The sequence below is a fragment of the Cyprinus carpio genome, chromosome A19 (genome assembly GCF_018340385.1).
Source record: "Cyprinus carpio isolate SPL01 chromosome A19, ASM1834038v1, whole genome shotgun sequence".
NCBI lineage: Eukaryota > Metazoa > Chordata > Actinopteri > Cypriniformes > Cyprinidae > Cyprinus > Cyprinus carpio.
Genome location: NC_056590.1, coordinates 17,692,286 through 17,719,877, shown reverse-complemented (window position 1 = coordinate 17,719,877; position 27,592 = coordinate 17,692,286). Strand labels below are relative to the sequence as shown.

Genomic DNA, 27,592 nt, shown 5'->3' with positions numbered 1-27,592 from the left:
TTTTACATGCAAATAAACAAACAAACAAGCATTTTTGCAATATTGAAACTATAAATGAAATAGAATTACCTCTGAAAATGGGCTGGTTTTTGCCAGTTGTGCCAGTTGTAACAAATACAGATACATATTGAGATACTGGCATAATTGGCTGCACAGCCCCCAATCAGAACACCTCAGACTTGATTTTGTGGTAGGCAAATATCATGTTTTATACATATATTTTTTTTTTCACAGTGAAAAAGAAATAGCCCAAGCATGTAAATGGAAAATACATAAATTGTAATCCTGAAAATAATATGTCAATGATTTAGAAACCCCTCGCTGGCCCCTCCCTGTCAGAACATATTTTTCATGCAGAGACTGAGGGCTAGATTTTATTACACATTTAATGAGACATTTGATTCATGTGCAATGAGGTTAGTACAGTTGTCCTGAGCCTTTGTCTCAAATATTCCAAAAAAAATATGTTTATAATTATGAATTAGGTTTCCTTTAATATTATAATCCAAAACATCATAAATGTTCTGAATTGCTTGAGCTCTAGAATTGCACCCAGACTGTAGCTCTAGGTTGCACAGCACCACCAAAGCCATTCATTTTCCCAGACTGCGAGTATTAAATTCATGAATGACATGATGCCGTAATGATCCAGTGAGTCCCAACGAACAGAGCAACCAATCAAAAACACAGAACAACAAAACTGGTTTGTCACTGATAATGTGTGAGGAAAGCAATGACAAGGCAATGTAATTTTCCCCATAATCAAGTCCATGTCTACAAACAGATCTCGGTGCCTAAATGTATCAGGTTTATGTGACCACAATTCCCCATTCTTTTTTATTCTTGGTTAAATCCAAAGCATGTCTATGTAACTTTGCTTAGTGGACTTTGCAGTTATGGATTTGACACGCAAGGCTTTATTTGTTGTGCAATACTTTGTAAACTGTTAAATGCAGAACAAACATATAATTTGTTGAACAAGTATATACAATTTTGTCTGAATTTTATTCCATTGAGATATAATTAAACCTATGAGGGATGTGATAAAAAACATTCAGACAAAGCTGCAGGATTTGGGTTGAGTCTAACAGCCAACACTGCTTTACACCTTTATTTATTTTTTATTTTATTTTTTATTTTTTTTTACAGCTGGAGTGAATATCAGAATACGCCAGCCTCTGGCCCTGTGATGTATCCACAGTTCAATCTTACTCCTCCATCTCACAATCCCTCTTTCTGGTCCATGGATAGTGGAAGCAGTAAAAATATATTCTTGCTGAATACTGCTGCAGTGCTGTTATTTGCCTCCCACAGAAACCCACAGTCAGTTCACTCTTCCAAGAACAAACAATAGATTGTCATGATTGAACAACATCTGTTTAATCATTTAAGATGAATAAACTCTGCAAAAATACTTGAAAAACACTTTATAAACAGTAATACTACAAAAAAAAAAAAAAAAAAAAAAAAAACTTTTGAAAACTGACTGCTTCATTTGAGGAGCTGGGTGGTTTTATTTTGTTAAAGATAAATGGTACAGTGAAAATAATAATAAGAATATCTTAATATAATTCCAAAATTAACATTTAATGTAACTAAGTGCTAAAAATATAAAAACTAAACAAACAAAAAAAAAAGTAATAAATTTAAAGGGTACAAACTGACACTGGGGCAGTAGCCTTTCAAAAAGCACTAATATGTTAGTGAATTTGCACTATGACAGTTTACACTGGTGGCCAAAAGTTTGGAATAATTAAGATTTTTACATTTTTAAAAGTCCCTTATGCTCACCAAGGCTGCATTATTTATTTATTGATGTATTTATTTATTTATAAAATACAGTAAAAACAATAATATTGAGAAATACTATTTTTCTATTTAATTATTTTTTTTTAATTTAATTTATTGTGATGTCAAAGCTGAATTTTCAGCATCATTACCCCAGTATTCAGTGATCTTTCAGAAATCCTTCTAATATGTTGATTTGATTCTCAATTATTATTGATAGTCGATTATTAATAATGGTTCTTATCATCAATGCTGAAAACACTTTTTGCTGCTTAATTTTTTTGTGTAAACTGAGATCCTTTTTTTCAGGATTCTTTGATGAATAGAAAGTTTGTCCAGCAGCATTTATTTGAAATAGAAATATTTTGAAATATTATTTGTAATATCTTAATGTCACTTTTGGTAGCATATAACAGTTTCCATTAAAATATTAAACTGCAAAAACTGTTTTCAACATTGATAATAATAAGAAATGTTTCCTGAACAGCAAATCAGCATATTAGTATGATTTCTGGAGGAAAATTATTTCAAAATAATAAAAAAAAAAAAAAATAATGATTATTATTATTTCTTATGGCCACCAGTGTAAATGCAAAAAATGCTTTTAGATTTTATTCTACTCCTATTCAGAGCATTTGTTTTAGTCGCAGAATGTTATGGAAGAATATTTTAGCTGATGTGGTGGTGCTGAATCCTGTGACATGATCAGAATAGATTCACACATAAAGACACTCACACACTGATACACTCCTTCTTTCCTCATACATGTCCTTAAATTTCTCCACAGCTTTCTCTCTTGCTCACTTCGCATGCTGTGGTAAATCTGGGAGGCCTTAGGCCTACTAGACGCTTACTTCGCCTACTAGCTGTACTTATGTCCCTCAACGGCCTTTACCCTACTAGACCGGGGCATACACACACACACACCACACACACACACACACACACCACACAACACACACCACCACACACACACACTGTAATTAGACCACACACACACACACACACACACACACACACACACACAGAAAGAGAGAGAGAGAGAGAGAGAGAGAGTGAGCCAACTTCATATATCCAAACCAGGATATGACATCAGTGTCTGTTAGAAAAAAATACCTCAACCAAACAAAGCAATATCCTGGCATTTCTGTGATGTAGATAATACCTAATTTTGAGCCTATAGATTTATTGCACACTTCCCATCCCAGACATCTGTGGTAGAGCACACACAGCCTTGACCAGTTGCCCACTGGCACCACAAGGTCGGCCTACTGTTAATCAACACTGCGACAGTTAGACATCAATTACTGATACTGTGGATCATAGAAGCTTGGTCAAGGTCAGGTTTGCGGTTATAATTAGTATGATTCATTGTGAAGTGGGTTAGAAAGGTGGATATGGACAAATTATATAACAAGAAATAAAGGTGTTTTACAACAGATCTATCTAAATTGTAATGTCCAGTGGCAGTGAGATTTCTCAGAAACACACTGTAATCTGCTCTTGGAATGCCATTCATATCACTAGCCTCCTCAAAGCCATACGGATGATGTTGTGGATTTGCAGCATATTTTTAATTAAATGATCTACATTGGTGTCTGAGCTGTTTTGGTCTATTTGGCCTAAATATGCAAAATTTAATTTAAAATGAAATAATCAAAATTAAAATAAACAAATAAAAAACATAATATACATGCATAATAGACTAAATACTGGCAGATATGACACTAAAACAAATAAATCACTTTAGATATTAAATATGCTCAAATTTGCTCAGTTAATGTCAAAGCAAATATATTTGTTGTCCCATTACCAAATTGCACTGTTTAACAAATGAATAATGTTTTCTAATTTAAGAGCTCATATTTTTAAAATTAATTTTTAATGAAATATGTACTTCACATTCACTAAAAAACAACAACAACAACAACAATATAAAAACATACAAAATCACACAAAAAAATATAAAATATATATATTTTTTTAACAGAATGACTGAAATATGTGTAATTGATAAATAAATGTGAATTACCTGGATTGTCCACACTGAGTTGGGAAACACTTCATTGTGTATGTTTAGATTGCCACCTGCTGTTTAAACGGAACACTGCTCAAGGCTGAAATATATTGCAATAACTAAGTATCACGCCAGGTGTCACCCTTATGATATGACTCAAATTATTTGGGCCACCTTTGAGGGTTTGAACTGAAAACGGTGCCGTTAACTTAGAGAAGAAGGAAACATGGGGACAGCTGTGTCCTAATGGGCTTGAATCAAGCTTGCACCATGCCCTGATTCAACAAAGAAACCCCAAAAACTGTAAATAAAATAAAAATGGGTTAGTGGGCACAAAAATGTGCAAACAGGTGTGGAAATATTTAAATTTAAAGTTTATGCTCAGTGCAGACTGAAACTAATGAGGGTTTAAGTTCTCACTATTGTAGTTTCCAGAAGTACTATCCCCTCATGCAGAGCAAATTAGTCTGCCAACGTCCAGAAATATTTTGATTAAAATTCCTTAATGTGCCAAACATTGTAACCATTGATTTGCTCAAATGACAAGTTAACCTACATTCACTCCATGTTATATAATCATTTGTTTAAAGGTTTTCCATTTTTAGAACTTCTGATGTTCATTAATACATTGACACCCATCCAGGACTAATGCATTTGGGTCATTAAGCAGAATACAATGAAATAAATAAACAAATAAACAAACCAAAAATATATCATCTGACTAATCACATGTGCTATTTCCTTTTTTTTTTTTTTTTTTTTTTTTTTTTTTTTTTTTTACTATAATAATTTTATTGACTGTAGTAACATGAATGATTATGTAGAACAATATCCAGCATTATATAAATTAAAATGAACACATTTCTGGTTTGGTGTTGATGAAGGAGTGCTTGATCCTTACTGATGGGACTGTGAGGAAAAACTGCAATAATGGATTGCATTATTCACTTATCAGAGATGATTGTTTGATTGGGTTATTAAACAAACCAACACTAAACTGTTCCAGGGAATTTAAATAGCTCTGGTAAACAGCAGTATAAGACACACACAATGACTGTAGAAACACGCAGTGTGCTCACCTGTTATTGCTTGCACTTGTGAATTATTCCAAATGTTTGTGAAAAATGCTCTTTAGTTGCTAGGAGACATGTATACCTAATTACATTAATTACATAGCAACGAACGATTTTTCCTCAGTTCTGCTTTGATTTGACCGATGGCACATATGAATATATCAGCACGGAACAGAGATATCAAACATATCATTTGTAAGCCAATTAAGTTTGGCTTTCATTTATGTGCACATTTCAAATTAGTCGAAAAATTTGCACTGCGTGCATTTATATACTTTTTATCCTTCTTTGACCCTTCAAAGTACTATCTAGTATAATACAATTAACACCACTAATACTAATACTTAGGATTACATAGTGATATTTAAGGTTGAACACATGTTCATGCTCTTGGAAATGTAAGGGAATGTTTATTAAATGGCTCCATCACACTTGAGGTGTTGACAGTAACCATGACGGTTTTAAGAGCATAAAATATACAGTCTGTCTGGCAATCATAATGGTGCCTTCTCATTTTATATAGCCTTACATATAAGGACTGGAAGTGGATTTGTATTTGACGCAACCTTTGATATTAATTACTGAGTTTGGTCAGAGCTGGCATACTTTTTATTTTTACGTCATTGTGTTTTTACACAGAATTTGGAGAAGTCACAGTCTTAACCCGGCTGTATAAAGAAACCCTGAAGAATAAACACAGTGGGACAACCACACACAAACTTGCTGGGGTACATGGGCACATTGCAAAACAAGTATGTGCATTACTTTGCCAGAACATTTTACCAATTTATTTTGGAAGGAGAGAGTACGCACTTCATTTCAGCAAAACAATGGAAAACAAAATCAACAATAATCAGCTAACTGGAGTAGATAAACAGAATTTAGCAATAAATATATAAAATGGTCCACGCTATGAATATGGGAATGGACCTCACAAAACGGCAACAAGCTCTGACCAAGTCTAGCAATTAACAAACAACACACATCGCCGTCTTTATCCTGACACCAGGACTGAGTATGCTCAGAAAACACTGCCATATTCAGTGGCTTTGAACTTCAAGCACACCATGAAGATCTAAAAGACAGATAATTATAACATGCTCGGAATGGAAGGTTTTTAATGTCAGATTTATTTCTTTTCCACTAACTGTATCCCAAGAGAAACGGACATGTTTGATTTGAGTATGAGGTGTTATTATAGTCAATTTGATTGGGGGAAAAAAAAGATTTGAGTTGTAAAGGACTACCCAAATTATTGCATTAAACAACAAGTACTATAAGATAAAACTGAACATGAAAAAACAGCGGCAGTTCAATTGTGTTTATTTTATTATTTTTTTAAAAGAAGACTTTAGCTACGTTTAAAAGAAAAAGAGTAATTATTAGGTTAATATTATAATATAACAGGATATACATGAGTGCAAACTGAATGTAAAGTTTTCAGACACTTACTTGCATGTTATTTGCAATTGAATGAAACTGTATTACAGTATAGCAAAAATTATATTAAATGCAATTAAAATGAACTTTTTTGACCCACACCAATAGGACTTAAGTACATCTTGATATAATTTCATAATTACTTTTATTACCTTTGAAATATGGTTAAAATGTTATGGCGAATGTACTGACAAGCATTTGTTTAAACTAAAATAGACTTTAATGTAATTTCCACTTTATGATGTGTTTTTTATATATATATATATTTGTAATACACATTTGTGATGAAGCTGCAATTTAGACCATTTAAAATATATAAACTTTAAATGTAATATTGAATAACCTCTCGGTTATGTACGTAACCCTCATTCCCTGATGGAGGGAACGGAGACGTTATGTCGAATGACATATGAGGTCTCACTTGGGAGGCCAATCATCTCTGAGTTTAAGAGAAAACACCAATGAAAATTGGCTAGTGGATTTTACATACCTGAGCTACTCCCCATGCCTACGGGTATAAATAGGCGACAGGTGCATCCACTCTTCAGGTTTTAAGGAGCCGAGAACATGTCCCGGCAACAGCGAATGGTTCAAGGTTGTGGCATGGGGACAAAACTTCTCTGTTCCCTCCATCAGGGAACGAGGGTTATGTACGTAACCGAGACGTTCCCTATCTGTCAGCCACTATGAGTTATGTCGAATGACACGGGGTCCTATGGAAAACGCCACAACCTGAACACCGTCACAACCCTGTGGCGTTGCAGTTGTCAGCAAGCCGTGGCATGTCACAAAAGCTACGCTTAAGGTCATAACCTTCCTAAAGCCCCAGCGCAAATTCACTGACCTTGGTACCAAAGGGGTGAATACATCGCTGCTGGAGAAGGCCATGCTGCTGTTACGTCCACAAAAATTATTGGAAGGGATTCTAACCTTTAGTGAAAGATTGCTTCAAATCGTTCCTATTTGTTCTTTCAGCTTGGCAGAATGATGGGGAAGCGAGTCTAGGAAAACGGTCGCTACAGAGACCACATCCTACCCATAGGGAGGTGACTTGTGGAGATACTGATATGGACTGACCCAGGGGGCAGTACTGCATATGGAATGGTCTCTGAGGCAGGTCCTACCTTAGAGGAGGGATGGAACAGCTGCCAGAAGAGACTTACAGAGCGGGTCTGTCAAGGGAAGACAGGGGTTTACCAAGAGGGAAATCTTACCGTGGAAAAATACACATATGGAATTACCCGTAGGGAAACAAGCTATATGGACACCTAGCCCAGTACAGGGGCTGACCGGGACTCTGGGCATGCTAACACCAGTACTGGGCCTGGCAAAAGACTGCTCCGCCAAGTCTGACTGCCGAGGGTGCTGGAGGATGCTCGGCCAGGGTATGCCAACCAGGGAGCTCTACTGGGAGAAAAAAGGCACTCGCATCCCTGTGTGAGGGGGAATGGCGCAGCAAGCATGACACCGAGCCAGTTATTCTCGCCAATTACCTGTTACCCAACACATGGGAAGTAACTGGCTCTACACGAAGGTTGTAAAACCTTGTGTAGGTGTTTGTGGTGACCTTGTGGCTTTGTTTTGCGGGCACAGGTGCACCACAATCGCACTCTCCTGCTGAGGAATGTCGACGCACCCCCTAGCTGCCCCACCATAGAGGGTAGTGAGGATGGAGGAAGGAAATGAGCGGCTTCTGGCTGTAAAAGGGGCCATCCATGACTACGTCACTTCCCTATGCACATCCGGGAAGAAAGGAACCAGAGCAAAACGCGGTTGTAAGCTGCGCTCTACATTGAGAACCAATCGATCAGCTGCCCGGGCAAGCACGGCTGTCAACTCTGGGTCCGATTCGGCAGTGGCGACAACACCCGAGGGGGGCAGCCCTGCCGAATCTTCATCCACAGAGGTCAGCAGCCCATCCCCCGATGCTGCAATCAACATCTGATCCCCCGGCGGCAAACCAAATGACTGTCGTAAGACAGCCCAGCAGAAACACCCAGCAGCCACATAGGACAAGCACTGCGGAAGGGGTGAGAGGTCTATGGGACGTGGGGCGTTGCCCGGCGGAGAAGCTCTCACTGTCATCCTCAAATCTGACAGAGGGGTCTGCTCCTTTCCCTTTAAGAAAGGAGAGACGCGATCACAGCGTTTCCATGGTCACACACACAGTGCGGGCATGAACCATCCACGAACGCGTCTTCAGCGTGCTGAGTGCCCAGACACAGAAGACATGGCCATTGTCAGAGGACAGGAAACTACCGCATCCAGAAGGATATGGATGAAACAAATTGTCTGTGATTTGATCTTTTAGGAAATCTGCTCTTTTAGTTGAAGCGCCCAGGGGAATCGCTGAAAGGGACACCACTGTTTGCACCATACTGCCAACCAGAACAGCTTCCAGACACACAGCAGATGAATGGCTTTGTGGAGTATAACAGCTTTTCATACAACCACTTGGCTCCGAAGCAAAAATCGGAAGAGTGGATGGACCTGTCACCTATTTATACCCGTAGACACGGGGAGTGGCTGAGGTATGTAAAATCCACTAGCCAATTTTCATTGGCGTTTTCTCTTAAACTCAGAGAGGATTGGCCTCCCAAGTGAGACCCAATATGTCATTCGACATAACTCATAGTGACCGACAGATAGGGAACACACAGTTACAGTAAAAATTATAATCAAGTAGTTTACATGTGTTTTGTCATGAATCCTGTCCATGGATTTCTGTCCGATTGCCACCAGAGGTCACCTTTTCAGATTACATTGACTCTCACACTACACAAACTGTTATATGGCACCCTGGACTACATTTCCCATGCTCCGTTGCACTAATCACAAGCTTACCTGAAACCAATCACACACACTATATAAGGATAAGTTTACACTACAGGACTTTAAAGGGTTAGTTCAGCCAAAAATTAAAATTATGTCATTAATGACTCACCCTCACGTCGTTCCAAACCCGTAAGACCACGTTCACAGCACTGTAGTGATGCCGCTGACGTACGACGCTGCTGACGTGTTATCTTTGTTATTGGGCGCACCAGAGAACACGTCAGCAGCACAGCAGTCACATAATTTTAATTTCCGGAAGAGAAGAAAAAGTGGAATAAAGTCGTAATTTTGTTATTTTTTGGAACAAAATGTATTTTCGATGCTTCAATAAATTCTAACGGACCCTCTGATGTCACATGGACTACTTTGATGATGTTTTTTATTACCTTTCTGGACATGGACACGTTACCAGTACATACATTTCTAAAATATCTTAAACTGTGTTCCGAACCTAAATCTAAAATATCTTAAACTGTGTTCCGAAGATGAACGGAGGTCTTACGGGTTTGGAACGACATGAGGGTGAGTCATTAATGACATAATTTTAATTTTTGGCTGAACTAACCCTTTAAACATCGGCAGATCGCTGTGCTGTTCAGACTAAATGACTTGATTTTTTTGTCTTAAAGTCGTTGTGGTGTTCATACTACGCGATACTACGTAAATGATCCAAAACAGGGGGTGACACACTACACGAGCTAACAACAACTCTGTGACCCAACAACTCTACACAATCCCCAAACCACTTTTTGCTGCTGCTGTTTTTCTCCCTTTTGCTGACCTCAACCCTTGCCTTACTCTCTTATTGGCTGTAGCTTGTGGAGACACCTGACACCACGTGATGTCCAGTCGGCCGACCAGTCCAGATATTTAGCATGCTAGATATTCGTTTGGCATCTGCGAGGCATCGGCGACACGTCAGCAAGCCTCTTTGATGCATCGTTGAGTAGTTCACACATAAAGATTAGCGAGCGCCGATGACACGCTGATTTTCCCCCGATCACAGCCCGACCTGTCAGCGAGCTCATTAAATTGCAAATTGGATTTAAATCGGGCTTAAAATCCTGTAGTGTGAATTTAGCTTAAGCCACATTCAAACCATTACAGATTGCCGAGTATTGTAAGCGCATATTGCTTCCCTAGCTGATAGCTACTTTACGGAGCCTGCTCTAGTTTACCTAGTCATTGTCATAGTCTTGCCTTGCCTGCTTTCCCGTGTTCGGATTCTTGTCTGAGTATTTTGGATTACCCTTTCGTCTTGTCTTTTGGATTATATTTGCACCTTGCCTGGACTATTCCTTGAGTTCCTCAGATTACCCCTCTGGATTACGTTCGCCATCGATCAACCCACGCCTGTTTAACGGAATACTCTTGTGTCTTGCCTGTGCCATATCTGTTTGCTGGTGTTCTACCCTGGTTGTTTCTGACCATGTCTTTTAATAAAGCTTTGCAAATGGATCCATACATCCCACGTCTCGTTCGCCCTTAACAGCTTTAGTACGTGAATCAATACATCAAAATAAGTGTACTTTTTAAAGCATGACAAAAAGATTATTAAAACGATTAAAAATGTACTTTAAAGTACAATTTTTAATTTGACTTTATTACAAAGTGCAATAACATTTTTCAAAGACATGAAAATATCCAAATGATGTGTCATTGTTATTATTATTATTATTATTATTATTATTATATTTTTTATTTTTTTGAAAAGTGTGTGAAAAAATTGTGTTTTATGGTTGGTCACAATTGTGACTGGTGGGATAATGTGTATAATGAATTAACATATTTCCGCAGTCATCAAAATTGTTATATATTTGTTTGATCACATTCTAGCATAACTATTATGCATAAAAACCCTTATAGAACACTGATAGGAATACTGAGATAAAAGACAAAAAAATATAACCATCAACATATTTCAAAATTGTTACTTTATTGCAACATATATCATACTATTGTAACTTATTTGTAAGAAACTGTAACAATGACACTTTTTAATTAATGAAATATTTTGTCATTGCAACATTTTAGTGCAACGTTCATTAACAAGTGCAACTGGAATTATATTGTATACCTAAATTCACTGTTATCCCAACGGTCAGTATTGTGACCATCAACATGTTTACTCATTCTATGACCACACTCAACAAAACTGAATTATTGTGAATTCATATATTAATACTTTGATGTAGCCACCATCTACACAAACATGAAGTAAACTGCTATGGTCATGTGATAATTTGCATTAACCATGTGATACTGCACATATTTAATTGAGACCCTTTATTTTTTAAAACACCAGTCAGTAAGATTTCTACAGCTTTATAAATGAAAAACCTTCTTTACGGTCACTGTTGTGAACGATAGGATTAAATGGGTTGAGTACACTTAAGTGGCCTTTTATTTTATCAAAATATTTTATCTTCAAGTACAGTTTTTTTTAATTTATTTTTTTTATACTTTTAAGACTTCAAGTACATTACAAGTGCACATTCCATGCGATTAAGCACAATTCTATTTTTAAAAGGGAATTTTTTACCATGGGACCAACATACAACAACAAAAAAAACAATAATAATAATAATTCTAAGGGAAGTTTTAAAATAAGTCAACAAAGTTAGATCATAACTGTTCATCCCCTTTTTGTAGGAGCGGATTTAGCAAACAATATTGCTACCAGACGGTTGCCAAACTTTATTGAATGCTCCTTGACATGGACATTTGAAAATGATCAATATGATTTACAGTTTTTTAGTGCAAAGTGATTTAATGTTCTCAAAGAGACAGAGAAAAAAAAAACATCAATGAGATCATTGACACTTTAAGAAAATAAAAATGAAAAAAGATCAGCCAAAGTGTTCTTGCCAATCTCTTCCCATCTGCTTCTAGGAGAGCAGTGGACCAAGACACAGAAATCCTATCCATGACCTCTGTGGGTGGCCGCAGCGCTTGACAAGAGGAGATTCAGCCAGGTGATCACAAAGTGTGTACCAAACACACAAACACAATCCTCATGAAATCAAACCCATATTTGCAGACCTTTCACCTAAAGATTTGTTTTCAGAATGGTTCAAAATTCTTTCCCATGATTTCCTAATTATAAAGTTTGGAACATCTTAACAGCTACTGTGACAAAAGTACTATGTTTAATTAAAATACTATGTAAGCTGGATCTGATGGACAATATTTTAATTAAAATACTATGTAAGCTGGATCTGATGGACAATATAGGGTTTTGCTTTGAAATCCACAAAAAAAAAAAAAAACACATACTGTGAATCTTTAAATCCATTCCCAACCTTTAAAAAAACATCTTAATGAAGTGTTAGGGTTCACTGCTATGTAAACCACGGGAGAGGTCACTGGGGCAGCTTTAGTCTCTGTCTGGGTCTTTTCAGTGTGGATAGCAAGGTTGGGTGAGGTGAGCAGGTCAGCTGACCTCAGATCTGTCTGTAACCAGAGACTCTTCTAACAGATCAGGTTTAAGGTGTTTTATCTTAACCATTTGACCAGATGGAAGTGTCGGGCATGTAAACATCACAGCTTTTCACTTCATGGTTCAAAAAGTTCAATATCTTTTCAAAAGAGGTCTTGTTTTCACCTGGTATAGATCTGTGGTCAACCAAGACACATCACTGTTTACACCTGGTAGTAACATGCATCTCCTGTGACCAACTGTGATCAGATTACTAGAGGATGATCTCTGATTTCTTGACTACATGCATCACCCACTACACCAGTGTGATGTTTAAAGAGCAAGAAAGCAAGGAGCAAAGCATAAAAAAAAGATCAATGCAATATTTTGAGCTGAATTCTGTACTATTTTTAAGTATCAAACAGGACTTTATAGTGACAGTGACAGGTTTAATAATGAATTGGAAACTACGAACATCACAATTAAGTTTTTATTTATTTGAATTATTTATTATTATTAACTCTAGAGCATTTTTTAAAAAAAATTAACTATTTTTTTAACTTGACAAAATGTGGCACTGAGAAATAAAATATGCAAGACGCTGTGTGGTGGTCTAACACATTTAGTGCAAGTTTACATGGAAAAACAATAGAAAAGCAGAACAGTGCATGCAAAAAACAGTGTCTGTGTGAACAGGCTCTAAGCCAGACTTGTTTAAACTACAGTAAACCCATTGAAAGCAATCAACAAATACAAAAGCTCACAGAAAAGCACTTACCACAGCTTATCTTAAGTGAAAACAGCCTTTTTTCTGTTTTTATATATTTGCTTAAACAAGGTCGTGAAAAAACATCTCTTGTGCTGTTTATGCTCCAATTACATTTTTGTTTATGAATGTGTTCATATTACAGCCTGGTAGAAGTCTTTGGCAAAGACTGCAAGATTTCAACCACTAAAAGAACAATTTGATTGGACGTTAAATCTGATAATCAGAGATTAGGATACAATTTTTTTCTATAACATAAATCCGCATATGGACAGAATCTGGGATAGAAATTGATCTAAAATACATTGGTAAATCACAATGAAATAGAAAAGAACTTACTGATTTATTCTGAGACCTGTAGCAGAAGCCATTGCTGGTCTCGAGAGTTCACCACTGACATTAGGGATGTTCACTTCTACACCAAACACAGAATGTTCTCCTAATGATAGTTCATATTTTATTATTTTGGGAGGCATTTCCAAACATTCAAGAATGTTCTTTTTAGGTTTATTTCACAGAACCATAAACTAAAAGGGGGGACTGATGGCCGGCCAAAATCCTTCCACCATCACTACCAAATACTAAAATTACAACTGTCAAGCCACAAGATGTCTTTACTGGCAGAGGGAAGAGCGACAGATTTCTCACACCTCTACAGAGCAAGTGTGACAAAGTTTAATGCCCGTTTTTACAAAAAAAAAAAAAAAAAGCAAGAAAAGAGCCACAGTCTCTTTGTGGTGTGAACCCATTCAGGCAGGTTTCAGAGTGTGATGCAATACAGAAAACCAAAGAAAGGCATGGCTCCAAACATGAGGTCACAGGCCGAGGAACAGTGGTGTCATGTGGTTCCATACACACAGTGCTGACACATAATACTTAATGAGAAACAAACAGTGCTGTTTTTTTAACTGCATTTCCTCTCTTCCTGGATCAAATGTCTCCACCAACAAAAACAGTCTCGTGCATTTGCCGTGATGAGTAGTCTCATCATTACCTAAGATACAGAGGATCACTGCATTCGCAGCACTTAAAAGTAGTCCCACAAAACAGTAGACTTCAGCAGTGACTGTGGGGCACTGTGACTGTACTATGGGAAGAGTACTTTCTTTTTTTTTTCTTTTTTAAACAGATGTGCTACATAATGCCTATGTTTTACTTACGATTAATGAATGAATATCAACAGTCTCACTGTGGCTCAAATTTACAGGATTACCATTTAAAAGGGTTTCAGGATTTTTTTTTTTTTTTTGTCAGCATAACATCACATCAGTGCCATAGGTGTTATATTTTATTTGAGAGCAAACAAAATTTCGGTAAAAATGTATTAATTAATAAATAATAACAATAATAATAATAATAATAATAATAATAATAATAATAATAATAATAATAATAATAAAAATAATAAAAATAATAATGTTTAGGTTAACTATCCCATGAGAAAATGACCATGAAAAAAAAATATGTTTACAAACACTTGGTTTTTCTATTAATGCCATTATTCTTAAAGGAGGTTTTATGCTCATTTCCTTCAATGGCCTAAAAGCTCCTCATTCCAAAAGGTATGCTTGATTAACATGTTCAGACATAAAAATAATCAAAATTAATTTTTAGAAATGTTGGTTTTGAATTTCCAATATAACAGTCTAATATTTTTTATAGTTCACCTAAAAATGAAAATTCTGTCATCATTCATGTCAATCCAACCTTGTATGACTTTCTTTTTTCTCTGGAATCTAAGTGTTTGGTTTGAACCTGAACATCTTTGGCTCCCATATGACTTTTATTGTATGAACAAAATACTGTAGAAGTCAATGAGAATCTAAATTTTTGTTATCAACATTCTTCAAAACATCTTCTTTTAGGTCCAAGTTTTAATTTTTGGGTGGACTATCTCATTAAGTTTTAAATTCTGGTTAAGCCTTTATTCTGAAAGAGACTATTTAATATTACAATTTCAGTAAGTAAATTCAGAATTAAATACATCATGTATTTATTTTAATTTTTTTCTGGAAATACTGGAGATTCTTGTTCTTGCCGTTTATATGACTTGATGCTCAGTTACAGTGAATATTCTGAATAATGTGGATAAAGTGGTAAATTTGGATTAACTGTTTTCAAATGTCTTCAGATTTCTAGAATCTAGAATACTATTCCAGATATTCAGTTTCAAATTTCTAGAAAATACCGCCTTACAGTAAGATTAATCTGTTTTATGTGATGCTTACATAATTAGATTATAACCAAATTCTGATTAATATTGGTGGATTATTGTGCATGTTAATGCAGTCATTGTAACAAGAAGCTTTAAATAAATGTAATCTATTTACTTTTAATGGAATCTGTTTTGAAATGATTATATCAACTAAGTACACATAACCCAGTAAACCAATTTTTACAAAGTAAACTATTAGGCATTTGTCCAATTCTAGAACAGAACTGTCTTCAAAACTAACATTTTGAGAGAAAAGTAATGATTAACCGTGCCATATAAAAAATGCTGAAGACATCAACTGATATGAACATTAAATTAAAAAAATAAAATAAAAAAGAAAGACCATGAAACAGAAGAAGAGAGAAAATTGGGAGAAAGAGAAAGAAAAGAAAGAAGAAAGATGAAAAGAGTCCTGGAAGCTCTCTGCCTGCAGATGTTGGCCTAGTCCGGCCCACCCACGTTGGCCCCAGTGATCTCTGATGGCGATGAATGATGATGTCACAAGTGCTCAGGCCCGAAAGACAAGAGGAAAAGCTTATCATCACTGATGCAACAAAGCGTAACACGAACACACACACTCATTCTGTATATAGATGCATGCATTGCCTACACAAACACACGTACACACACTCAGCACAAACCAGTTAAGCTTTTTGCATGGGCAAAACTAGAAGATCCATGAATTTTAAATTAAGTGAGCCTCACATTTTAAGATAAAGGTCTTTAATATCCAGTGAACAGACTGTTATTAGGACCCGAAGCAGCGTGCATGGCATAATTATGCAAATATAGTACAAAATCTTTTGCATTTCATTAACATTAATGTGGCATTTAAAGTCAAATCTATGGCAAAGGTAAATGCATATAAGTAGTTTACGCAAATATACTAAATATATAATAAAAACAATATAAATATGACTAAATATTCAAGAGATTAGAAAATGCTTCACTATGAGGACTTGGTTGCTTAAGGGGGTTAAGGAGACATGCTGAAACTTGCTTAATTGCATTCTTAGCAAAATAATCTTCTCCAGGCTGTTTTCAATATTTACATGTGTGGTCAAGTTTACCAGTTTATTTATTCATTTTCTCTGCCTCAACTAAAATGTTTGCAGTATACTGTGGTATTTAAAAACAAAACAACAACCTTTGGATATCCTGCTTTGTCATTATGTCCCAAATTTGTAATTTCCAAAAAATAACAACATTTAAATTTCACCCTCTGGTGGGAATTACCACAGGAATGATTACACAGCGTCAGAGCTATGCAAACAAATACGGTACAAATATAATAAAGTTTTCCTTACTGGGAGATTTTGCTTTGCTAATTTTTGCAAGGATTTTTGGGGTAAAAATAAATAAATAATTCTAATAGTAATAATAAATAATCTGAACCATGATGCAGGGTTATTATGTCCAATGAATCCTGCGACCACAGCAGAGAGTCTGATATTCATTTGTTAACAGCTATGAGCGGCTTATAAATCCTACTCTGGTGCCTTGCTTGGATCTTCACAAATGTTCCAGGAACGGCGTTTTCAACAACATATCAAAGACCCATTTAGCACCACCTCAAAATAGTCTCAAAGGAAAGCAATATATTCATGTGTCATTTTCTTTTCCCAGAAAATTACTGCCAACTGCATGCAGTATATCCCTCAATACTACTGCCAGCTGCCATACCAAACTCCAAGTCATATTTCTCAAATGAAGTGACAGAACCAACACATCTTTTAATGATGGAAAAACACACCATTTTGCCATAAGACCCTAAATCTAGGAATCCAAGGAACTGATCATCAACTTTGGATTAATAGTAAGGATTAAGTGCGCGCACAGTCTCTGCTGTCATGAAGATGATGAATGAAATAGAAATAGCAGTTGGGAAGATAATACACTGATTATAGTGCCAGGTAGTACTAATATAAGGCTTGAAAGGTTTAAGACATAAGAAGCCTTAGTTGTAAGGTACAGAAATTATGATTTTATAAGTGCATGTGTCAACACAGGCAAAGAAGAAATAGGCCTACTTCTGGGGTGTCTAGTCAAAAGAACTAAATATTAGCTACACAAATATCCATTTTATTATATTATTAGTAGTTATTATTCTTGAAGCAATATAAAAGTTTAGAAATTGAATATATCTTATGATTTGACTTTGTGGTTTTCATAAATAGTAGGCTATGGTGTAATATATTAGTTGCTTCATCTTGCTTGTTGATGGTTGAGGTAAATGTTGTTTAACCCATAAATTTACATCAGACTAAAAGAATCCAAACCCAAAGAGAGGGAACTTTGCCAAGTCCACAAAGGACAATAGTGAAAGTGCTCATTAAATGAATATGTGGTTGATATAACTTTAAAGTCCTACCTGTGTATAATAGCTTGCACTTAGAAAAAATAGTCCACTACAGCATCCGACCTATCAAAAGGACAGAGAATGCAATATATACCCTGAAGTCCTCTAAGGAGTTTGCAAAGAGCCATTTAGTTCATCTAACCTAATTGTGATTAATCTGATTAATCAGCATGTCATATAATTAATGTAATTTAAATGTTTAATTGATTTATAGCCCTATAAATGACTAAATAAATCAGGGGGAAAGGGATTTTGATCTGTTGTATGAAGCGGCTTCTGTTTTGCGGCTTTCAAAAAAATCATAGATATGCATCAGACACAAACATAAAGATTAATTGTCACACAGCTCAGACATTAGGGCTCAGCAGGTTTGTTCCTATCCTCATACTGCTCTCGGCTGAGACATGCCTGTGAAAATATCAACAGATCAATGTCAATAACATAATGAAAAGGGCCGGAAAAACACAGTGGAATGTAGCATCATTGCATGCCAAATTAAATGAAATCACCGCACACTAAATCTTTAGTTCATGTTGTTCTTTCCTTAACAAGCTTACCTGTTTTACCATCTTAGCCATTCATTACTTTGCCAAACTGCGTACAGTATTTCTAAGACCAGTCCAGTTTCCAGTTCATTGTTTACTCAGATTTCGCATCTCAGTGCTTAACATTCCAACTGTCATTTTTACTTCATTCTGTTTCTGCTTCTACAAAGCCCAAACTCAAATAACAGTATAACAGTTTCATAATTGGATGTATTAACATAGGAACCAGGGGCCCCAGAAACACTGAGGGTCTTTGTTTTACACAAGATGGGCTGTAGCTGGAGGATGAAACCATCTCTCAAGAGCATCTTGGTTGAATGAGAAACAGGTGTGACGGCATTCGGACGCTTTTCGTCTTATGTCTGTGAGTGGATGGGCTAAGCTGCATCAGCTGCTATTAAATATGATACAATGTAAGCAACATTTGCTACATTGACCTCTGCATGAAAATCTCTGCAGATAGTGGTGTAAGTGAGATGTTACAAGGCTACTATGGTTACACGAAAGTGGGAAGTATCCATAGTAAATATTGAACAGAAAAAAGTCCTGGCAATGACCTTGAGACATCTCAGAAAATTTGTTCTCTAAAAGACATGAGGCAAAATCACCAACCTACTGTAGGTAAAGACCTGTCATTACAGTTCATAGCTGTGGGCTATGCTGTAGTTTTGTGTGTGTTGCAAATGTGGATGTCTTATTCAGTCCAGTTCCACAGCAGATTTTCTTACATTCATACACACAAAAAAATAACACACTAACACATCACTTGATCTCTATATTGATCTTACCAGGCTAGTTAGGAAGGATTAGTATTGTAGGTGAACTTTCCTCCCTGAGATCCTGCCTGGCTCTCTTCCTGGTTATAACTAGGGAGTTTATCATGATTAATTGTGCATCATTACTCTGAGAATTGTTACCACATGCATATAGCCAGAGCTGAGAGGAAGAGTCAAATATACCCTCATTAGCCATTTCACAGGTGTGCTCTGCTGGGTTAAATCATGAAAACATCAGCCTTGTGAGTTTTTAATCTCACACCCTATTTTGAATTTAAAGGGATACTCCACACCAAAATGAAAATTTTGTCATTAATCACTTACCCCCATGTCGTTCCAACCCCCCTAAAAGCTTTGTTTGTCTTCAGAACACAATTTAAGATATTTTAGATGAAAACCGGGAGGCTTGTGACTGTCCCATAGACTGCCAAATAAGTTACACTGTCAAGGTCCAGAAAAGAGCTCAAGCATTTAAAGCAGCAGACAGACAGCATTACTGTAATGCATGCTCAAAATAATCAGAACATTATCGTGTGTTGATTTAGACAGACAATATTCAATTCAAATACTGATTTAACTCATCAGCTGTAAAAGACACTAGATGCTCAATTTAGTAGATACAATTTTTAGTCCAACTATATATTCTGTTTAAACAACTTCCATTTCAAGTTGAACCAACATAAAATTTTACCCAAAGGTTGCTGTGTTGTTTGGTCCAAACCGTAGGTGAGGTGGAGTTATGGTACAGTAGGCTATTTTGGCACATTGTACTGTGTTGACAGAATGAGCTATACTTCACTTGCTGCAGGAATTAGCTAAAGTTAAGCGCTGCTCAGGGCTGGATGGTATATTATTCTAAATGTATGTTTTAAACAACGACAGTTGAAGCCTGACAATTGTTGTGAAATGATGTTTCTTAAACCTTGAATGAAATAAATGATGAAGCCATGTGAGAAGTAAAAAAAATATATATGTAAATTACCAAGATTTAATTTTTTATTTTCTTAAACTTTGAATGAAATAAACTGTTGAATTATGAGAACCAATGAGATTTGTTCTTGTGCATCAAGGGTAAAATACAGAATGATAGTAAGAAAGATTTATGCATAAATCTTTCTTACTATCATTCATACTTGTATTTTACATGTCAGTGTGTCATCATGTACATTTATGGGATTTTCAAGGTCCACTAATCACAGGATACAGATAAATGTGAATTTTAAATAAATAGCGTGGTGTTATTTAAAATACCCAGAATTGGGTTTCTCAAACTCAGAAATACAGCTTTGGAACAACATAAGGGTGAGTAAATGCTGACAGAAATTTCCTTTTTGGGTAAACTATCTCCTTACTAAAAAAAGATAAAATATTTTATTTGTTTACCTGCATATGTGATGTGACCCTAAACTGACATCAGAGAACCATGAACATGAAAATGTGCTTTAGGTCAAATGAAATCGGATGACACAAAAAAAGGTGTTAGAATCCCTGGTATAGCCAACAGAATATGTATTAAAAACTGTAACAGAACCTGGTTGTACAGGAAAATGTGTGTAGATTTTGTGATCCAAGTCTCTGCCCAAGTAATACTGTACATTCTGATCATTACACTCAATGCAAAACAAACAGTTCTACAAACAGTTCTATGAACTCACGTTCATCTGCTTCTGCTTCCATATCGAAAAATCCAATCAACAAACCAAGTCCCTACCCTAGATGCATCTTTACAGACTAACCTTGCAAACTTTGGCAAAACCAATGAAGTGTGTTCTGAGCTAATAATCCTGAGTAAACAAAACACATATCCAAAGGAAAGTGTGTGTTTGAATATCACAGTATGTGGGAGTATGCTGAGTTTTATGGATCAGAGCAACCCTCTCTTAATAGAGAATGTATTTGGTAATTGAGCTTATAAATAACAGCAGGTGGTCCTTGCATCTCAAACTCTCTGGGGGCGATTCTGTTGTCAGGAATAATTATAGAGATGGAGAATCAGTACAGACAAAAGCACCCATTTCTGACTGCACCTGTCAACACACCAGAGACATCAGACAGACGTCTTCCGTTAAACACATGATATTACCTGCCTTAGTTTCTCAGTCTTATTTTGTCTCAGACAACACACCCAGGACCGCCCATAGTCCGCTTGGTGACCTTCTGATGTAGCTCGCATACAAAACTTGAAAGTATTTTCTTGATTACTCGAATTTTGTTTCATACTTTTTTTTACCGCTTTTTTTTTACAGGATCCACAAAGTATCTCATCCTCTAGTGACTTGCGGTGTAACCTGTTCAGTGTCACCTTCCTCTGGATTCCTGAATTCATAACATGATGAATCTGATTCAAAACATGGGAATATAACCTCAGGCACGGCAACATGACTTTCAGAATGGCAGAGTGAAAAGATACGGGATACAATGAAGCAGCTTTAACATGTTGCTGCCAAAAAGTAGCTGATGTGCCTGCAGGTGAGGGCAGCCCTTCACAACAATACAGCGTAGAGTTACGAACACAGTGAGTAAGAACTCACTTCTTGAACTAATTCCTCATTTGTTACATAGTTTCTGCCGCTCTGTGAAATTCTACAACCTTGCCTTTAGCTACGGTCAGTGGCTCCACTTCGTAAACAAAATGATACACACCAGCATATGTAAACTACTTAATTTATTGTGTAAATGTGTATTCAACTATGTAAATATCAACTTGAAATATTAATAAAACAACAATTATATAAAAATATAACATATAAAATGCAGAAAAACAAATATACACATAACAATATTTTAAAAAGGGATAGTTCACCCAAAATGAAAATTGTCATTATTTACTCACCCTTAAGTTGTTCCAAACTTGTTCTTCTGTTGAACACAAAAGAAGATATTTTGAAGAATGTTGGTAATCAAACAGTTGCCTGTAGCCATTGACTTCCATAGTATTTTTAAGTCAGTGGCTACATGCAACTTTGGTTACCCACATTCTTCAAAATATATTATGTTCAACAGAAGAAAGAAATGCATACAGGTTTAGGACAACTTGAGGGTGAGTAAATGATGACTTTTGTGTGAACTATCCCTTAACTTTCATCTTTCATTTGTAATAGTATACATAATTGCTTTATGTAAATAGGTTATTAATACATATGTAATAATGCACGACTAGTTGTGCATTAAACAATTTTAATGCACGATGTGGAAGCCAAGAACCCTGTTGCATCCGTGGAGTGCATTAAAATCATTTAATGCACAGCTAGCCATGCATTATCCCGCATACACCATGGTCATTTGCCAGCACTGACAAGTTAAAACTGTTAATGATGTTTGCAGTGCAATATTTGACCAAAGGTAAAAATGATGGTTATTTTTGTCAGTTACGGCTTGTTAGCTCTAGCATTCTGCCCACTTCAAATCAGACACAGAGGTAAGACCACATTTATTTGAATGAATTATAGCATTTATTTGAATTAAGTTGTGTGTGTCTGTGTGCGAGTGATGTGTGTGTTTGTGTTCATCAATTAAAGCAGCGCATTAATATAGAACTGTGATTAAACTGACTTGGAACTACCTGTGCATTAAACGGTTTTAATGTATACTTGCCAGCCAATCAGAATCGAGTATTCAGACAGACCATGGTATAAAAACATTAACCATATTACACTCAAAAAGTGCATACACACATACACATACACACATACTCATATACAGTCATAAAATAATCCACATCTGAAAATATAAAGAAAAACATCTGTACATCTCATTGCAGTCCAAGTCAGTGTCATTGTAGTTCAAAGTCACTTTCCTTCCATGAGCAGGGCTGTGTTGGTCAAATCTGCACCATATGGCTCACCCTCAATACATGAGAGGCTCTATTCATTTTTAGAATTAAGCTTTGAGTTTTTATTTTTGCTTTTTTTCTTCTTGGGGTTCTGCAGTGGTTGATCCTTTGAGGGACTCTGAGGCGCATGAGAGGACTCGTTGTTTTGGCGCGTGTATCTCTTGCAGGTGCAGGATGTAACGGCGGTGATCTTGTAGGTGCGTGTGCTGCCATCCTGGCACTGGAGTTTAATGCGCTGGATGCGTGTGCGTTCAGTGACACAGCGCCACTCCTGGGCGTCCCGTCTGCTCCAGTAGTGACCTCCACCGATCCAGTTGGGCAGCAAGTGGGTGGGTAGACATTCTCCAGCACACACTAACTCCTTCACGGGATTTAGGCTGGTGCACTGGCCATCAGATATATATTTAGTGGACCTCAGCTCCCTGCAACCGACCTGATGCTGTTCTGCTAAATAAAATTTCATGCTTTAAAAATCAGTAAATGGAAAAGGAATTGTATGATACATAATACTTTTAAGTAACTTCTACAGTATAGGCTAATACAATAGCCTGAAAGACTAAAATAGTTGTCAAAGTTTTAAATTTAAAGGTTAAACAAACATAGACAGACAGACAGACAGACAGATAGAGAGATAGATAGATAGATAGATAGATAGATAGATAGATAGATAGATATCCAGGCTGGTTGCTAGGCATTGCTATGGTGTTCAGTCAGGTTCTAAGACATTGCATAGATGTTCACTTAACCGCTAATGCAAAATATGACTGGAGTTATAAAAAAAATATGTAAATGAATGCGAACAACTGTATAGATTTTGATGATTTGTAAATTGTAATATTACAAAAAAATATGGATCCTACAAAATGTCATAAACACATGAGTAAACACTTCAAGATAAACACGTACCGGTTTGGTCTCGGCTCTCCGTTCGTCTTCCTCCGTTGCGCGCTCGATTTAAGGAGGCATTATTTGGAGTCTGGTGAGGTGATGCGCCCATGTGTCCATTAAACTCTTCAGTGGCATCATTTTTGAAAGCATGACAGCTTTTTATCAGAAAACAGAGCAGAAACAGCAGCTGGTATTCGCATGTGTTGAGGGGCATTGCAAAAGAGTTCGGTTCGGTGTCTCTTTGAAAACTCAGAGAATGATCATACCTACCTGTTTCTCATCCATGTTTATATACTCGCCCACTCCAGAACAGCAGCAGTGAGTGGAATGATGAAGTGTGCTGGAAATGGGCGTGTCCTCGCGATGTAGTACACGCCCACCTACAGTAACCGTATTCTGCACTAGCCACATGGAAAATTATTTTGATGTGAGCTAATCGTCGCAGAAACATGACATGAAATCATTTTAAGTAACTCTGACAAAAAACAAAAACAACAAAAAAAAACCATTATAATTATTGTATACAGACGATTATATTTATTAACTGTAATATTTATGATTATGAAATATAATAAAAATACGTTAATAAATTACATTTTGTGTAAAACTGCAACACTAAAAGAAACACTAGATACCAAACCCCCTTATTGTGAAAAATTAGTTGTTTTAAATTTTTTATTCTGATTCTATTCAGTCTGTAAATGTTACTTTCATTAATAATAATAATAATAATAATTTTTCTTTTTATTAAATAGACTTCATATAACATTATTATTAATAGATAGATAGATAGATAGATAGATAGATAGATAGATAGATAGATAGATAGATAGATAGATAGATAGATAGATGGATAAATAGATAGATAGTTTGGAGAATGGATTGATGGATTTTCTTGAATTACATTTTGTTGAATTTTCATATATACATATACACCTATTGTGCAGCTCAGTTGATATTTGTGAGCAAACACTGCATTGCAACACTCTCATACAGAGAGACTGTGCTGAGGATGTTGCGCTCTCAGGTGTGAATGAGTTTTCAAGCGTATTTAGATCCTCTACATCTGAACCTGGTGCATTGAGCTCTAGTGAGTGCTGTAAAGTATGGGCATGCATGACAAAACCAATGAAACAGGATAGGCCTGGATTATTTTACCCCAAAATTATCCAAACAGGTGCCTCCGATGAGCTCACCAAATGAATGTGCATAACACAAACGACATGGAGGAAACTCAAAAGCCCAATGCTCACTTTCTTCCACCGAAAATGTGTCCCTCAAAAAGTGTTTTGTTTCACTCTCTCCTCAGGCATTTACGATTAATTCATCCCGCTTGCCCCCAGGTACACTTCTTTGATTCGGACGAAAAAACACTTTAATATTGTGATTTTTTTTTTAATATATATATATATATATATATATATATATATATATATATATATATATAATATATATATATATATATATATATATATATATTTCAAAAGCCACTGGTGTCAAAATGATCTCTTATTACCTAAAAAGCACTGCTAGTCATATTGGTAAAGGGGGGTTTATTGGGGATCACTGAATATGCAACCTCAGGGCTTGAAAGAGGAATATCAAAGTCATGCGATACAATGCGGCATTCGCTAATTTCTGCATCTCAAAAACCGGATATTTGAGATAGTCCTTTCATGCACCTGTAATGACCGTGACATGCTCATAGATGGAGACAGGAGAGGGATGAATCTCAGGGGAAACAGAGAGGTTACGGCACTGAGTTATGAGTATAGTGACATGCGACATGACAACCGTGTGCTAAATAGACCCTCGTTTGGCCCACAGGGTGAGATAGTCCCTTGGGATGAGGGGATGCGGAGACTGGGAACAAAGCACTCAAAAACAGACAGAGCCGTCTATAGAATTCTGAGTGAGTGCCTTAGGATGTGTGCAACAGGACCAAGTGTGGGAAAGTCCATGGAGGAGATCCATCCTCTACCAAATCTAACACAATACAGAATAAACTACACATCATCCTAAAATATAAATATAACAAACTAATATTAGAAAACATATTATGATTATAAACATAATGCAAATTTATTAAAAAATATGCATTTTCATTTAAAAATGTTTCATTTTTGTTAAACTTTAAACATTGTTAGTTGCCTGTTTCATTAGGTGATCATTATTGAAATATAATTTTCACCTGGAAGAGGTTTATGTTGTTATAAACACTGTGATTCTGCTAAATAAAGCATGTTTATTATACATTCTAAGAAGTAAATAGTTCACAGCCTGCTGATGCCAAAATTGAGCTCACACTTGATCTTCAGATGATGGACGCTGCCCTCTAGTGGAAAACTACTGAATTAAAATCTATGCATTACAAGGCTCTATTTCTTTATTTGATTAATGTTTAGATAAAAGTAACCCTTCAGTATGAACTATTTTAGGGGATCTACTTGAAAAGCAAATTATGTTGGAAATAAGAAGCAGAATTAAAAATGGAAACAAAAAGGGGGGAAAACTTAAATTTTAACAAAAACACTTAAAGGAATGGTTTACCTAAAAATGAAAAATTGCTGAATATTTACTCAGCTTCAGGTCATCCAAGATGTAGATGGATTTGGTTCTTCATTGTAACAGATTTGGAGAAATTTAGTATAATGTAATTTGCTCATCAGTGGATCCCCTCCAGTGAATGGGTGCCGTCGGAATGAGAGTCCAAACAGCTGTTTTCAAGTAATCTGCATGATTCCAGTCCATCAGTAAATGACTTGTGAAGCGAAAAGCTTTGTGTTTGTAAGAAACAAATCCATCATTATGATATTATTAACTCACTTCTGAGTCTAAAATGGATTGAATTGATGGATTGGAGTCATGTGGATTATTTGTGGATTATTGTGATGTTTCATCAGCTGTTTGTATAGGCAGAGTTTTTTGACCAGAGCCAACTGAATGAAAGCGATATGAATTTTCTCATTTTATTTGTTTTATCCTATTATTTTAGTGAGTAGAATGAGTAAGTTAGGGCTAAATGATTTTAATTGTTTTTAAAAATAAGCTCTATTCTCTCGCGACTCAAGAATCTCAAAGTATCGTGTGAGTGGACTCTCTTCTCATTCTGTTCCCGCTTTAGTCTGCAGAGGTATGCTAAATAAACAAAACTAAGAGTGGAGAAAATGGTTTATATGGTATGTAAAAAAAATCTGAGCTCGTGGTCTGCCGGTATGTGCCCCCCCAGGCAAAAATGTGAGACTCGCCTATGGCTGTTTGGACTCTCATTCTGACGGCACCCATTCACTGCAGATGATCCACTGGTGGGCAATTGATGTAATGCTACATTTCTCTAAATCGGTTCACATGAAGAAACAAAATCTACATCATGAATGAGAGTGAGTACAATTTCAGTAAGTTTTAATTTTTTTGGGTGAATGACTCCTTTAAAGTGGTAGAGAAAATTCTCAAACTTTTTCTTTATGTCAACAGTTGCTCACAGACAAAATAGGAAGTCCATTGTTTAGAAGTTTATCATGTGCTCTACAGATCCAGTATTCTGTGTGGTACTTACACAGCTTAGAATAAGTATACAATCCAACACTTCTGTATCATGGTTAACAGTTTCCTATAAAATGAAGAGCACCAATCACAGCAC

At 36.1% G+C, this 27,592-nt stretch overlaps 1 protein-coding gene across 3 annotated transcripts; it reads right to left on the bottom strand.

Moving 5' to 3' along the window:
• Positions 1 to 22,068: 22,068 nt before the first annotated feature.
• On the bottom strand, positions 22,069 to 24,346 carry sostdc1b (sclerostin domain containing 1b). 3 transcript variants are annotated; one of them, XM_042776834.1, is made up of 3 exons: positions 24,223 to 24,346; positions 23,971 to 24,107; positions 22,069 to 23,511 (listed from the first exon to the last, which is right to left on the bottom strand). In XM_042776834.1, the coding sequence occupies exons 1-3, from the start codon at positions 24,231 to 24,233 to the stop codon at positions 23,096 to 23,098; spliced, it is 564 nt and encodes a 187-aa protein (XP_042632768.1). In that variant the 5' UTR covers positions 24,234 to 24,346; the 3' UTR covers positions 22,069 to 23,095. The 3 variants fall into 3 exon arrangements, with proteins under 3 accessions (XP_042632768.1, XP_042632767.1, XP_018938549.1); XM_042776833.1 differs by lacking the exon at positions 24,223 to 24,346 and having other exon boundaries at positions 23,971 to 24,216; XM_019083004.2 differs by lacking the exon at positions 24,223 to 24,346 and having other exon boundaries at positions 22,072 to 23,508; positions 23,971 to 24,216.
• Positions 24,347 to 27,592: the final 3,246 nt, after the last annotated feature.

Coding starts and splice junctions, on each gene's coding strand:
- sostdc1b (XM_042776833.1), bottom strand. CDS start 24,166: ATGCCCCTCAACACATGCGAATACCAGCTGCTGTTTCTGCTCTGTTTT. Junction 23,512..23,970: donor GGAGAGCCGAGACCAAACCG/GTACGTGTTTAT, acceptor AATTTTATTTAG/CAGAACAGCATCAGGTCGGT.